At 47.2% G+C, this 15598-nt stretch overlaps 1 protein-coding gene across 2 annotated transcripts in view; it reads left to right on the top strand.

The window, feature by feature from the left end:
- Positions 1-4927: 4927 nt before the first annotated feature.
- LOC119378497 (calbindin-32) overlaps positions 4928-15598 on the top strand; it is a 194508-nt gene continuing 183837 nt past the window's right edge. Inside the window, exon 1 of one of the 2 annotated variants that reach the window (XM_037647614.2) lies at positions 4928-5296. In XM_037647614.2, coding sequence (XP_037503542.1) covers positions 5161-5296 — 136 coding nt within the window. In that variant the 5' untranslated portion in view covers positions 4928-5160. The remainder of the gene's footprint in view (positions 5297-15598) is intronic. The other variant, XM_037647620.2, reaches the window with a different exon arrangement.

Below are 15598 nucleotides of genomic sequence, written 5' to 3'. Positions count from 1 at the left end.
CACTTTGCTTTGCAAGGCTTGAAGAGGTGGGTTCGATTGCCTGCCCCGGCGGTCGAACATCGACGGGGACAAAATTCAAAAGCGCTCGTGTGCTTAGACCAACGCACTCGTGAAGCAGTCAAAGCTAATCCAGAGTACCCCATGCACTAGAGCGTGCCTCGTAATTGTATCGTGATTTCAAAACGCAAAACACGCGATTTCTTTTTAAATCTCGCGTTGCACCTTCCGACGATAGACGAGGTAATGTCGTGAGCTTATCGTCGACTGTCTAAAACAGTTGCTATATAGCACCTATGCCCAGCGGACGACCCCAATCAAACTATTAAAGCTTGAGCTGCAGGCGCGATAGCGGTTACGGACACCGCCGCCGCCGGTGTTCGTAACCGCTATCGCGCGAAATAAGAAAAAAAAACGAGATAAGAAAAAATACCCAGAATGGACCAAGGTTACAACCTGGGCCCTCTGCGCGGGAGCCCTGTATTCTACCCAAGAGCCATGCTGGCGCTTGAAACTCGGTTGCAAAAAGACGGTATGCGGGCTTCATGTCGGGAAGGAATCACATTAACATATGTAATATAGCGTGGTAGAAGAGCAAAATAACAACCAGGCGTCAAACAACGCGAATGCTGTAACCAGGCGTTACACAATGCGAATTGCGCAACGAGAGGGTCGTTGATTGCTTCCAACCCATTACAAAGGGCTCAGTCATAATTCTTCATCATCATCAGGCACAGCATCAACAAAGTGCACATAATGCCTTACAGATGAATAGTGGCTACCACGTTTCTCTGGAGAATAACGAAATTATGATGATTTATAGCGTCGTGGGTACCTCGCAAGTGTATTTGTATTAGTTGCCAAGGAAGCCCATAAGGCCCCCATGATCCATTTCCTCAGGGCCTCAATAAAGTTCTTTCCCTCTCTGTCTTTCTTTCTCATGTTAACGTATATTATATAGCGTTGTAGGAGAATGAAATAACGACTGGACGTCACACAATGCGAACTACGTAACTAGTGGGTCGTTTAAAGCTTGCAACCCATTACAAAGGGCTCAGCCACAAATCTTCACTGTCATCGGCCGCCGCATCAACAAAGTGCACATAATGCCCTACAGATGAGTAGCGGGTACCTCGTTTCTCTGCAAAACGACAAATAGTGGCGTATTCAGTGCTTCCCAATTTCACAAAAATAATGATTAAGGCGTAGTGGGTACCTTGCTGATGTACTTGTATTAGTAGACTCAAGGGAGTTAACAACGGGCTCTAGAAATGCCCCTCTTCCAGCTTTCGCTGTGTCTGTGCTGCGCTTTCCGCGCAGGCCTGGCGTTTTTCATGTGTTTATAAATACCTATGCCACTTTTCCGTCCGCTTAACGAAACACGTTGCGGGGCTAGTAGGTGATGCATTTTCTTCTTCTTTGTGAACGCAAACCAGCGCTACATTTTTTTTTCCTTACAAGGACGCAGAAAGACATGACGGGACGGGAGCTGCACTCCAACTACCTTAATTGAAACCACCCACGCAAGGACATCTGGATAGGGTCATTTGTCGCTCCAGTATTTTTCTGGCGGCAATCGACAACATTCTGGCGTCACTGACGATGGAACAGCCCTTAAGGTTTTTGGACATGTTGATGATTCAGTAACTTTAAGAAAACCTAAGAAAGGTCGTTAAAAGGAAATCGCAACGAGGATTTTACAACAGTTCGGTCAATATGGCAAAGGGCTTTCTTTCACGTACAAATTGCCGGAACAAAAAAGCCTTCAATTTTTAGACCTAAACATCACAGTTGGAGAAGGATGTGATGCTATCGCCTTAGAGTCAGGAAATCCATGCTATCACATCATGAAGGCGAGCTTTCAGGTTGAGGCAGCCAGGCAGCGCAAAGCAAGGTTCCCTGACCACGCATTGGCAGCAGTTACCGATGCACTAGAAGTTCAAGGGTGGAAAAAGGGAAACCATGAAGGACAAGGTTGTAGAAGTGCCAAACCAGTGGCCATGCCTTATAGGGTGTCCCACAATCTCGAAAGGGCTGACAACAGCTACGGCGTCTAGGTGGTCTTTTCGGCACCAGGTAAATTGGCTGAGACATGGCCCCAAGGTCAGCGGTTGGGGCCCCTCGACTTTCTGCTGTGGAATCAAGAGAGAGAGAGAGAAATTGTTTACATAATTGCCTGACCTATAGTTTGCTCTGGCCTGCTACTCTACACTGGGGAGGGGGAGAGGGGAACGAAAGATTGATGAATGACGGTGGTAAGGTAGGGAGATGAGAATATAGTCCCGCTACGCTATGGCAAATCCAAAGACATGCATCTAGTCCAGTGGCTTGTAGGAAGGCTACGACCTCTCCTATAACTACATTTGCGCTCCTGACCTCAGGCCAAGGACCTAACACAACTTCATCGGTTAATGGTCTACTATGAAATCGTGCAATCGAGGAGATCAGTTTCTGACGTTCCCCGTGCGTACGCTGGACAGGCGCAAAATATATCTTCAAGTGTTTCTGGTAATTGGCAATGCCCACAATTGGGACCTGTGTTACTGCAGTCGATCAAGTGGGCATAACGTCTTGTGAAGGCCACACCAAGACAAATCTGATGAATGATGAATGTGATGTTTCGCTGGAGTTTGAGGCATGCGGAACTTCATTTCTGGGTTCCATTTATGCAGCTGCCTGTGCCCTCGTTCTGATTTGTTCTAGTGTTCTAATGTGGAGTTGCGCATTATACGCGCTGAAGCAAGGCATTAGTGTCTGTTCGTGAAAACGCAATGTACACTTCCGGGGCATTATTTAAAGCTATTTTAGCTTGAGCGTCAGCCTCTTCATTCCGCATTACGCAACAGTGAGAAGGTATCCACTGGAATGTGACATCATGTCCATTTTTCTTAGCAATACCTAGAAGCTCTGCAATTTCTATAGATAAAGTACAATACGAGCCTTGTCTCATCACGTAATCATTGGTTTGAAGAGCAGAATATCGTCCATCTACGAAAGGGCAAGAAATCGTATTGCCTCCTACATAGCAACAAATTCTGCGGCAGTTGATGTGGTTTTGTGGTCTAATTTGAAACGTCGAGCGATGGTCATGTGCGGGATGACAAAGGCTGCGGCAGAAACACATGACGTAGTTGATCCATCAGTATTGACGTGTGCCGTGCCGCCGTACATTGTATAAATGTGAAGGACGGTAATTTGTTTTAGGCCGATAGATGGTAAGAGGGACTTCTTCATAACCCAGTTATCTGAAGCCTAACTTATACATAGCCGTTCGTATACGTTGTGTCACAGGTGTAGATCCCCCACTCGTGTTACAAAGTTTATGTTGGTCAAACTATGGGCGCTGTGTTAACGACCACGCCAAGGGACCGGAAAAACAGTTAATAACACTTCACCCTCTTTCCAGAATCTACCCGCCAATAGTGGTTCTTGCAAAGATAGCAATTAAAACTGTGAGCCACGACTTGACGGAGTCAAAATTCTAACCCGAAGTAGGGACAGGTTAGCTCGCGAGTTTTCGGAAGCCTTCTTTATCAAAACAGAGAGGCGACATGTGCGCGATCAACATTTAAGCCTCACTGTGTGCCAGGGAATTGAGGTTGTTATTCAATAGTCGATTATAAGCAGTCTGCACTTTCCTAAATTTACTGTCACGATTGGGCATGTGCTCATAGCTTTCATTATTGTCAGATATAACGTGAGTGGTTTCAAAATACATAGTTGGTGTGCAGGCCTCGTCCTGTGATGGCTTTCTGTGTCCTCGTCAGAAAACAGTAGCGCTGGTTTGCTTTAACAAAGAGGAAAAAAGTTTCCTGTCTGCGTTTATACCAAAGCGTGCCACGGTGTCCCTGAACTAAGCCTAACCGCACACAAGACATACAACGTTGGCTTGCTGTCATCCCCAAGCAGAAGACTTCTTTTTGGTTGGCGATCCTCTACAGGAATGCCATCAAAGGAGAATTCATTTAGTTCGTGTGTTGACGGCAAATATTGCTTCCACGTATACCCTCTCCTTTAGCACCCTTGGCGGGAAATGAGCGCTCTCCTTAGCCTCGATCAGCTTGCCTGCTTCCTCTCTGCCGGGAGGGCTGCAACTTGTGCGTGCTTGCGACGCAGTGCGACAGCCACGGCTGCGCAGGCGGTCCACGGGGAGCGCGGCTTAGACGTGTCCCCGACGGGCGCACACAGGCGCAGGTCTCCGCCCCAGATCAATGCCCCCGCCGGACACAGCTCCGAGCAATCGCTCACATGGACGACTCCGCTACAGCAAACATTTCGTTCCTCTGACTACTGCTTTTCCTGCGCCAGGCCGCCTTAATCTGGCTCCTCCCTTGTGGGCAGCTTGGAAGCAGCGTTGCCAGAAAGGAGCGTGGCTGCTACCGGGGCAGCATCTTCATATAACTTTGCAAGCTTGCTTTAAAAAAAAGTACCTTACGAGTATACCTTGCAAAGATGAAAATGTCTACGAAACTTCATTTCAAAGTTACCAAAAATCAACTTTTCTGGCGGCAAATGCACCTACAGCTAACGACTGAGTGCCGAAGTCCCAAAACGTACGTGTACTTATCTCTCGGCTAATATTGGGCTAAGCGGGATCTGTTGCTTCTACCTTTTATTTTTGCTATGTATTATTCGTTCGTGCTTAACCATCCACAAGCCGACGTCTCGCAGCATCTTCTGCAGCCCTGCAGCCATCAGCGTTATTAAGTGCATCGCTGCCGTTGTCGGCATTCTTGCCGCTCGACTCATGCCTTCCTGTTGCAGCGACTTGACGCGCTCTCGGCTCTACCGTCCGAGTGGCGGGCGCGCACCTGCGGCGCGGACCCGCGGTGACGGCAGGTCGATACTGCGGCTGCGCAGAGGCGAGGAGGCGCCCCCCGGCGGAGCGCCGAGTGGCCGACAGTAGTGGGACGCAGTTCGCCGGCCGCAGCTTCTCGTCGTCGCCCGCACGAGCCGCCGCCGCGCAGAGCCGCCGCACTCAGGCCCGAGCACACTACACACTCACAACAGCGCGCCCCGTTACGCGACAACCCTCCGCCGCCACTCGGCCCTGTCGATCGCTCAGACGACAACGTCTCCCCAATCTTCCTCTACCTGCGTCTCCCACCCTCGTGCCCTGCTCTTACAGACCATTCCTCTGCCAAAAACTTAAATACGAGCGCGATGGCCGAAAGCACCAAGGCAGGCAACAAGAGCAGTGCCAACTTCATGCGCCAGTTCAGGGACAAGAAGACTAGGGAGCTCAAGAACCTGACGGCCAGCCAGTTCATGGACGTCTGGAGCCACTACGACAAGGACGGTCAGTAACGCATGCCACACCCCTCTTTAAATCCCCACGGCCGACGTGCCCAGGAGGTTTCGCGTCCTGGGCGCGCCGGCACCGCGTGCGCTCCGCTTTGCCGAGCGACACGCGGCCCACGTGTTGTGCCGCCGGACGCACTCGACGACAACGCTGGCAAGCACCGCAGCGAAAACTGATGCGTCACTTGCACCTGCGCCACTTTGCTGCACTCGCACAGACGTGCTATAGCGAACAGTGCGCGACCGCTGTGGTCGATCAGTCTGTCACGCGACTGCTATATCTTCGCCATTAATATTAACTTATAACGCCCCCGAAGGCGTCACCTAATCACCGTGCAGAAATTGCTGGAGTTACAGCGCCAACATTGCACCGCAGCGCGGTGCCAGTCTTGTTCTGCAGTCGCTAAAAAACTTGAAAACACCTCGGAAGAACGTTACGCGGAAATCCGAAAGTAAGCGCTGCGGCGCGATTTTCCCGTCATTCGGGTTTTATCTTTAAGTCCTTCGAGCAACACGTCTGCCTCACGCTCGAACAAAAATGAGCAAGCGGGCACGTGAGCGGTCAGGTCAAAATTATAAGGTTATTGGAGAACTGGGCTTGTTATCAGAGATTTCGGTCGCATATTGTCTTACGGCATATATGCAGTGTGGACGGCCTTGATAACAGGCGACTCAGAGCGCACTTTTGAAGAGGGGCGAACGGAAAAACTACGCACAAAGGGCACAGTTCGTCCCTTGTCAAAACTGCGCTGTGCTTCGCCTGTAATGCAAGACCAATCAGCCCACATCACACCTTTTAGTGAGGCGTTGACATAAGACGTCACTGATACATATACTGCAACGTCCACTATATGAATGTACTCAACGTCGTGTCCTTGCAAACCTAATAAAAAGTTTGTAAACACGTGTCTCGGGTAAAGAAGAACGTGTTGTTTTTACAAATAGTTTAATTTTGTCAGTTAATGTAGACTCGATATGTAGATTTACTACAGCCACAGAAGCGTAAAATTAACGCTAACTTGCAGTACTCGCGCAATATAGCAATATGCGCAATATAGCACAGAGGTCTACGGCAGCGACGCTAAGGCAGCGTTCGCGGGGTAACTGCGTCTAAACTTCGACAGTATTTAAGGAAGCACGACCTGTATTCACAAAACAGTTCTCGGAGCTTTTGAAGTTTGTCTCCGGGAAGGCCCAGTTTACAAAAAACAAAGAAGTTTTCGGTCCTAAGTGATATTTGCCATTGGTCGGCTGTCTTCGTTAATAATATGCACTGCGTAATGACCGGCTAAAATGTTCTCTTACGAGAAATTCCAGCGTAAGATCTTTTTGTGAATGCGGGCCTTCGTTTGTAAGTGCTCTTTGCGATTGACCGCTCACATTTGATAATACTACGCAAGAAAAGACGCCTACCAGTCGTCATGCTGGACAAATATTTTTAGCGTAAGAATTGTTCATGAATACGGTCCTAGGGCCCGTATTCACAAAGCGTACTTACAGTGGTAAGGTTTGTAAGGACAAAAACTGTCCAACAATCGCAGCGTATCATTAGCGAAAAGCATCAGCCAATAAAAGAATGGTATTACAAATGAAAACCTTTGTGAATTCCGCTCCAGGACCCATATTCACACATACAAAAAGAAAACGTCTTACGCCACACTTGTTAGTAAGAAAAATTGCAGCCAATCGTGATACCGGACATATTATTATAAAAGGCGTCCAGCCAATGGCGAAAAACACGAAATAAAAGCTTTTTCTAATTCTTCGCGAAACAGCACGGAAGCGGACAACATGGGCAATGTCTACGAGGGCAAGCGGACAATATTTGTGAATTCGGTCTCTGATTCGTGGCACACAAATATTATGTCTATTTCAGATGACACGTAATGACGGATTTTTTTAATGTTTCTTTCTCTTTCTATTTGCATCTAAACAACCTGGAATTGATGGCTTGAAACTCCATCATGACACAAACGTAATGTGTAATTTGTGACATAAGCCCACCACTCTCCTGTATACATATGCTGATGAACAACCACTTGTGATAATATTGTTACGTTTGCGCGATTGATTGTTCATGGGTGTGCTGCAGGTCCGACGAAACAAAAATATCCCTCTCTCTCTCACACACACACACACACACACGCACAAAAAACAAGATATGTTATCTGATGTTATAAGCGCGAGGAAATGAAATAAAGTCGTTCTGGTTGTCGGAAGTGCATTTGTGTTTTTTTTCTGTCTTTTTTTAAAACTGTATTATTGTTGTCATTTGCCTGAGTGCCTCTTGACCATCTGCGTTATTAATAAAGTGGGTACGCTAGCGGCCCTCGTCAAATTTTTAACGCAAACATGTTCCGAGATCTCTCGACCACCGTAGAGCTCCTATCCCTGTCGCTTAAACACTGCGCTTGCAGTTATGTCAATCGAGTATTTATGCTTCTCGCAGTGTAATTGTGTTTACACGCCTTGGTCCATGGAGCAAGTTGATTCAAGCTATTCCTTCTGCCTGGTGTGCATGCCTCGTCCTCCAATACAAACAATTTAGGAATCATCATCATGACTTATTTCAGTTCGCAAAGATAAAGAATTCCGAATGCAAAATGCGTTTGGCGCATGTCGTTAGAGAAAGATCGGCATAAAACAGGTGGAACATAACGTTTTGAAACGTGCGGCGATTCAACCGCTGAAAACTGCTCTTACCGTTCCGAAAGGGAAAACGCGCACTTAGTGCTGTTAGCAAGGTAACAACACCCTGCGCGTACGCCCACGCACCTATTTTCTCTCTTTCTTTAATGTTTGGTGTGCCGGAAGCGGAGTGCTAAGTATAGAGTCTCCAATCACAACTTCAATACTTAAATGGTGTGGTTAAAGTAACCGCAGTGAAGGAAGACATTAACGAGACTACGCAAACCTGCTTCTTGACATTCTATTGTTTCGTGTCGTTGCCCTTACAGGAAACGTCGCGATGCACTTAAGAAGCTTGACGGTTTATCAACTGGTCTTCAACACAGCTTTGCACATTGCGACCTATCTTACACGTCACCGCGGTAGTGCTTCCATAGCATATACTAACTTCATTAAAAATTCACCCTCGCACGTGGGCTACCTTGCCACTTGATTTCAACATACGCGCATTTACGGTGGCGCAGTCTTTCGCCAAGGAAGCTGCATCGCAGCTTTTCTTTCTTTTTTTGTGTGAGCTGTAGAAGATGAACCAACAGTAACCAAAACGAACACTCTGGTGATTGCTGTATGGTGAAATTTATCGCGTGGAAATGAAAGAGAAAGTTAAGTAGAATGTAATGCAAAAGCGCTATGAGTGTGTCAGTAAAGCTTACAAACCTTAGAAAAGATTTAGAGGAAACGAGTTCGTAAAGTACAGTGTCCTCTTAAGAAAGGTCTATGATGAGACGAGTAAGAAGGAGATTCGTTTCGAAACGCTGAACTTAGGATGCGTGCGCTGGCCTGAAAAAGAAAACAGAAAATGTATAGGAGACGCAGGAGTGTGCAAATCACATCACTTGAAGGCAGAAGACAGATGGCAGTAACATAAGCCTCGTGAATGTCTTTGTCAAAGGCGCTTTAGCTCTCACAAACGCGGTCGGTTCTGAATGCGAGAGCGTTTAAGACATCCTGCATGGCCCCATTCCACTGCGCCCGAAGTCGACGCAGTGGGTTTTCGCTCCGCCTACGTGCGCCCTTGCTCCTGTGCGGCACTGCCTTCGCTAAGCCTGCCCGGTGCTGGGACTCTGGGAAGACAATCTCCATTGGCGAAGACTGCTAGAAGGCGGATCTAAACCAGTGGGCCCGGTCAAAACGGCATGGAATTCCAGCCTCCGCACCGCTTTCTTCACTTTGACTTCATCACAGTGCAGTTGCCCGGGACCGGGTGAATATTCGTCCTCTATCACTCGCGGACGTCCTGATGTCATCTCCTCCTCATTTATGGGGAGCTGCTCTCTTTTACGTCTAGCTTAAGCTGTGCTTTATCGTCTATGCGCTCTTCGTTCAAGCCATTTGCCATCTTCTTTCTTTTCATTTATTAAGAGCCTTTTCGTTTCCCGAATCAAATTCTGTAATTTCATTGCCTGTCACTCCGAGGTCCCTCTCTCTCTTTCTGCGTGTGCTCCTTTCTTCTAAGCGTCGCTCTTGTTAACTGAATAAAGCTTTGTTATTTCGTTGCCTGTAACACCGAGATCATAAAACTTCAACAATAGACTTTATATGTTTCAAAGTTGTACATTAGTTGAAATCTGTAGGTTTCAGAACATCAAGATGCAGATATATTTCTTCTTCATGAATATCGAGTATTTTTTTAGCTCCGAGCTCAGGAGGGCACGTAATAGTACAACAAGAATGGCTCAATAATTTTTCCGGAAAGGTATTGCTAGTTGTCACTTGAAATAGTGCAGGAGTCGGTATACAACATAGGTCGGCAAACTCACTCATGAGTCGACTCACTCAGACTCAGATCGGGCCGTGAGTATGAGTCTGAGTGAGTCCGGGTGAGTAATACTTTGGTGAGTTTGAGTCCGAGTGAGTCCAGTGGAGGAAAATATTGGTGAGTCTGAGTCCGAGTCAGCCCTAAGCGCAAGATATATTTCTTGAATGAGTCCGAGTGAGCTCCACCTTTTGTTGCAGACTTATGGCCCTATCTACTCATCTTCAGCATTACTATCAGCCTTATATCTGCTTGCGTTTATACTCAAGTCTTTTCACACATATCTCAGCACACTAGCATTCATACGCCACCTCAATATTTATGATCAGAGGCGTGAGTTAGGGGAAGGGGTGCCATGACCTCCCCCTGCAAACTCTTTCATGGGAAGTTCTTGATAAAAATATCTTGTGTGAGTCGCGTATTTCATAAAAATGACCTTACTGTATTGATATACGATAATGATGATATAAGATATGTGATGATAGCTCGTATTTGAAGGTACAAGATCAAAAGGCGTATCGTAGAGCACCGATATGTGAGTATTGGCGTTAAAGAATACTGACTCCATGATCGAAAAAGCTAATTTTAAACCAACGCACTCATGAGTCGCTCACTCAGATTCACTCAGGTGAAGCCATGAGTCTGAGTCTGAGTGAGTCCGGCTCAGTAATATGTTCGTGAGTTTGAGTCTGAGTGAGTCCGGTTGAGAAAAAGTTTAGTGAGTCTGAGTCCGAGTGAGTCCGTTTGAGGAAAATGAGTCTGATTCCGAGTGAGCCCTCAGAGCAAAATATATTTCTTGAGTGAGTCTGAGTGAGTTCCCATTTTTTTTTTTTTTTGCCGACCTATGGTATACAATCTTTACCAATCATTTATACGTTAACCGCACAAGCCTTTTTGCTTGCACAATGAAGAGTACAGAAACTAATTGCTTACAGTCCTGCACAGCTTCTGTGCTCGTTTTCCAACGTCTGTCGCTTATAGTGAACAAGTACATGAAAAGTGCCCGTGAATGTGTATAAAATAACAGGCGCTCGTCATCGATAGTCAGCCTATAATACACGTGACGTATACCGGTTAAATCTTCATCTTCTCTAATTACTTATACGTAGACGACAAGAGACACTGCTATTTGTGAATTTTGCACTGAACGTTAAAGGACCCTGAGCAAAAATAGTTTATTCCTCTCCATTGACAACGTACTCGAATATATCACAGCACTTGCGCCTTAAGAGTCAGAAACACCTGGGGCCCGTTAAGGATCTTAATAAATCGGAAGAATGTCACCTCCACCGGCTGCGAACGATATCGTTTAATAACCCAGCTAAGCTTCACGGCATGGGGTCTTGCTTCCGCGCAGTGCAAATTTCGTGGCCAGATGGAAGACATAACGCATGGGGTGGGCTTGCTAGCGAAGCAGCAGTATTGGCATAATAAACCAGCCTATGCGGGAGGGCTGGGAGTGTGCCCTGTGCAGCTCGAATCTCGATAAGCAACGAGCCCTCGTCTAAAGAGCACGGGCAGCGGCTTTTTTGCCAACGCCGTCCCGGAGTAGGGACCCGACCAGCTAGCCTTCGCATAAACAGAGCCCCTTTCCGTATTCGATGAAATATTTTATCATCATCATTGCAGAGAACGCAGGAAATAGCGTAACGACTCCTCACCACATTTATAGAGAATTCTGAGCTGGAAAATGACAATAGCTCGCTGGGCTAACACTTCCACTCGAAAGCGCTGCGCTTGTTTTTTCAATGTTGCCAAGCCCAACTTCGCAAGCCTTGTCACTCGCAAGTTTTCCTCCTAGTTCGCCTGCCGCTTTCGCTCATAAATTTCCAGCACCAGGATAGGCTGGAATATTTTCTTACGAACTATTTTATTGTGGGCTTTTCCGTGGAATACGGGCCCAGGTTAACGAAAAGTACGCCTTTATTTATAGGCTGGACCTTGCGGTGCGTTGCTTTTGGCCTCGACGTGCTGTTCTGGTTTAACCCATATATGGTCCTGAAATTGCCGTGTTGACTCTGGCAGGTTCGCGACAATACGACCACGAGAATGGGGGCGAGCGCTCTCATAAAACGAAATTATGAACAATAGGTGCGCCCTCCTTTTGTATTCGGGGAAAAAATTCGTATATACATTCGCACGCAGTATTTTTTCTTCTCTCCCTGTCTTCTTACTAACATTTATTTATTACGCTTTCGGCGCTTCTGTGAATAGCTCTGTCTGCGCCGTCTTTCATATGACGTCCGAGGCGGCGTGACGGGAAGCCCGTTCCCGGCGTGTCGCGCAAGCCGGCACAGCAGCGCCGAGCGAAGGCGCGTGTCGACGCGGCGCCTCCCCCTAATACGCGATATGCCTCGCTTTCATTATGTCACCGTTGCCACACGCCGTGGCTTGGTAATGAGAAAAACGCTCCTCCTGCGGAGATACCAAGGTTCAGCGAACCATGCGGCATTTTCATTCCGAAGCAGCGGGTGCGCGTGCAGACAGGCAATAAAAATTGAAGCCCAACCCCACCTTCGCTCTCGCTCCCTCCTCTTTACTTTTTTGTTAGACGTATAGTGTAGAACGCGTGGGAGTGAGAGAGACGGGCAAGCTTGTATGCGGGCACAATTTTTTTTTTCTACGTCCACTAGCTGCTGTGTCTTTCCTCGTTTTTCTTTTTTATTTCTCTTTGTAATGTTCCAACGTCATCATGGCCGTGGCAAGAAGCTGTGGCTTCGAAGGCCCTCTTGAAGTACGCAATCAAAATTTCTGGCCCCTTGGATACTTTCGGCCGCGTGGAATTTTCTGTTTCACGAAAGAGAAGAAAAGGAAAGAAACGGCAGCACAAAAAAAAAAATTTTTTCCCGCCGTTATTGCGTCGCAAGCAGGCCGAGCATTGTCTTGCCTATGCGGCACTCTTGGTGTTGGCTTCTGCAGCAAATGCTCCTTGGATATAACCGCATAACATCGGGCCGCTGGCATGCCTAAAATGGGCATTTCGCCCAACGCGCATCCAGCACATAACTTGCGAGGAGTTTGGAAGGCAAAAATTGCGTTGCTTTTCTTTTTCCTGCTCGAAGACCCGCCGGAACCTGCGGAGTACAGCAGGTTTCGGAAAATGATTTGGGGCAGCCAGTACAGCAGTGCCCAGCACAAAGTGTGTTTACTCTGTGCAAGTGGGCGCGCGGAGTGCACATTTGCGGAACATCTTCCCAACTGCGACGATTTGTAGTCACAACGTCCGCTGTACCCGGGAGGAAAACGGCGATGTTTATGACTGTCCAGGACTCGCTTTTATTTGCCATATTGGAACAGGTCTGTAAATGCCATTTCGCGCACAGTTTTGCGTGGTTTTGTTCCCCTGATTGCTATATTTTGACGGGAGATTTTTTGTTTATTAAGTTATTAAGTTATTTGGCTCAAGATACATGATTTTTGTGGTGCAAGAGACGAAAGGCGACAGTCAGCGGTCGCCTGACTAGACCTCCAGCACCACAACATGCATTCACCACCAAACAACATTGAAAAATAAAACAAAACCAAGATATATATATATATATATATATATATATATATATATATATATATATATATATATATATATATATATATATATATATACCGGCTGTGATGATGCATAGGCTTTATAGCGAAAGCGACAAGGCGATGACAAACTCCTATATATACGGACAAAAATTCCTGAGAGTGCGGTCAGTGAAAGTGCTTCAAAGACGTTTCGAAAGCGCTGTGCTGAGACACACGCACCTGGTGTATCACTGACCGTGTATTCTTACAAATTTTTGTCCGTAACAAGAGTTTGTCATCGGAAGGTCACTATAAAACGTATTCGCCATACAGCCGGCACCCGTGATTACGAACTGTCTTAGCGTACGAAACACTTTCTGAACATGAATCCCGGAGGCATATTCTCAAAGGTCTCGGCTCCTAAGAACTGGGCGTAGTTGACCGTTTTTGTCACAGCGACTAGCACAGTGTGCGTCAAATTCTGCTTAGACTTTGAAGTGTTTGTCGTGTATACACCAATTCACGAATTCGACGCCTGACTTCTCCACCCGGTTAGGCATGACAGAACTGCACTACAGCGATTACTTTGCACTCTGATAGCGTGCCTTTCAGCTGGCTGGCTTAACGTGTTATTTACATTCCCCTCTTGTGTCATACAAGCTGCGCTGCGTGTCATACAAGCTGCGTGTCAGCGTCTGCGAGCCACCACCCACGAGCCTTTCTACGTGCATCTCCTGCTGGAAATTTAGCGAGGTGACGTCGCTGTCTTTTTGCAACGTTCACTAACGACACCCATGTTCCTAGCGGCTTCAGCGACAGCTGCGTCAAGCGCTGGTCCCCAGGTGCGCTACAACCAGGCTCACGCCGACCGGACGCATAAGAGCGAGACACAAGTAGGGGGAGAAAGCAGTGTGCCTTTGCAAAAAGGATCCTTGCCAACCCTAAAAATCATTATAGCTGGCCTTTCCGAATATCTAAATGAAAAATTATGCGCTCTTCGGGCAATACAGTTCAACTGTATAACAATTCCACAACAAATTGAGGTTATCATGCCGTCGGTGCCGCTAACATACATGCACTTGCTCACCAATCGCAGATTCAGGAGCACGTTGGTGAACCAGCGCGAGCCTTGGTGAAGTAGCTGTTTTTTTTTTTTTTCTGCCTCTAATGTGTTCAAACAACACTACACTATCCAGTCGTCACTACTAACTGTACTACAAACTTGCAATCGCAGATAAAATTCTGCGTGTATGCACAGAGGAACATTTGATACATAAGTGGCTTCAGAAAACAGGCTACACAAGCCAGTGCAAGCGCTAAGCACAGCTTGCGTTGTCTAGTATTATTTTGTATGGCTAGCCTTCTTTTTGAAGATTTTTGTCCTTCTCTAATATACGTATTGTTTCCCTTTTCCCCTCCCCAAGTGTAGGATGACCAACCCGGGCACGCCCTCTGATAATCTCCCTGCATTTGCCCTTTGGCCTCTCTCTCCTCAGATCAAATGCACTCCTTTCACGTTGTGAGTTCTATTATCGCGTACCGGCGTTCTTTGTTGAGATGCTTGCGTCTCACGAGACCCCACCATTTAGTTCATTCTCCTAAAAACTAGCATAGTTCTTTTTAACGATATTGTGTTACAGCAATAGCGTGCAAAATCTTCATGCAAAAAATATTGGGCGCTTTTTGACGGCTGTAGAAAATTGTTTAGCAGGTGACAGTAAAAAAATGAGCTTGCGCTCTCTCATTAAACCGCTCAGTCAGTTCCGCAATTTAGTCTGGTGTGTTCATCGCGGAGAAATTGCTGCTCTCCGTAAACTGCTCGTTACCATCAATAACCTTCTCCGACAGCCCGTTCAAATCGCTAAACGGGTGGCCTCTCTCATCTCCCTCTTCTAACCCCCTACCAGTGATGGCCTAGTAAAGGAAAGAACACGGAGACCGCTCGGTTGCGTAAAGATCACGTGGTGTGCGACGCCGCGTTGAGTAAGTATCGGCACGGCCGGGGCTTCGGCAGTTAATCGTCGCAATCACGGTACGCAGCGGGGACGGCAAGCGCTTTCGCGAAGGTGAACGGTGACTGAAGCCATGATGGCTGTTGAAGCAGGCGGCCCGTGCCTCCTTGACGTTGGGGAGCGAACGTTCAGTCAAATATTATTTACGCCTCGGAGCGAGCTCCAAACACGGCACATCCTGACGTCTCGTGAAGGGCTCTTGGCAACTGAACTCTGGGCTTCCTCTCGTTTACAAGCAAGAGAAAGCATACGATCGCGTGTAAGCTCATTCGAGCAAACGGCGAAAGCATGTGGACTCGTATAGCAACTGCAGCGAGAAAAGCGTGCATACTGCACT

The sequence above is a fragment of the Rhipicephalus sanguineus genome, chromosome 1 (assembly GCF_013339695.2).
Source record: "Rhipicephalus sanguineus isolate Rsan-2018 chromosome 1, BIME_Rsan_1.4, whole genome shotgun sequence".
Taxonomy (NCBI): Eukaryota; Metazoa; Arthropoda; class Arachnida; order Ixodida; family Ixodidae; genus Rhipicephalus; species Rhipicephalus sanguineus.
Note: the sequence above shows the minus strand (reverse complement) of the source record. Positions and strands in the feature narration are given on the sequence as shown.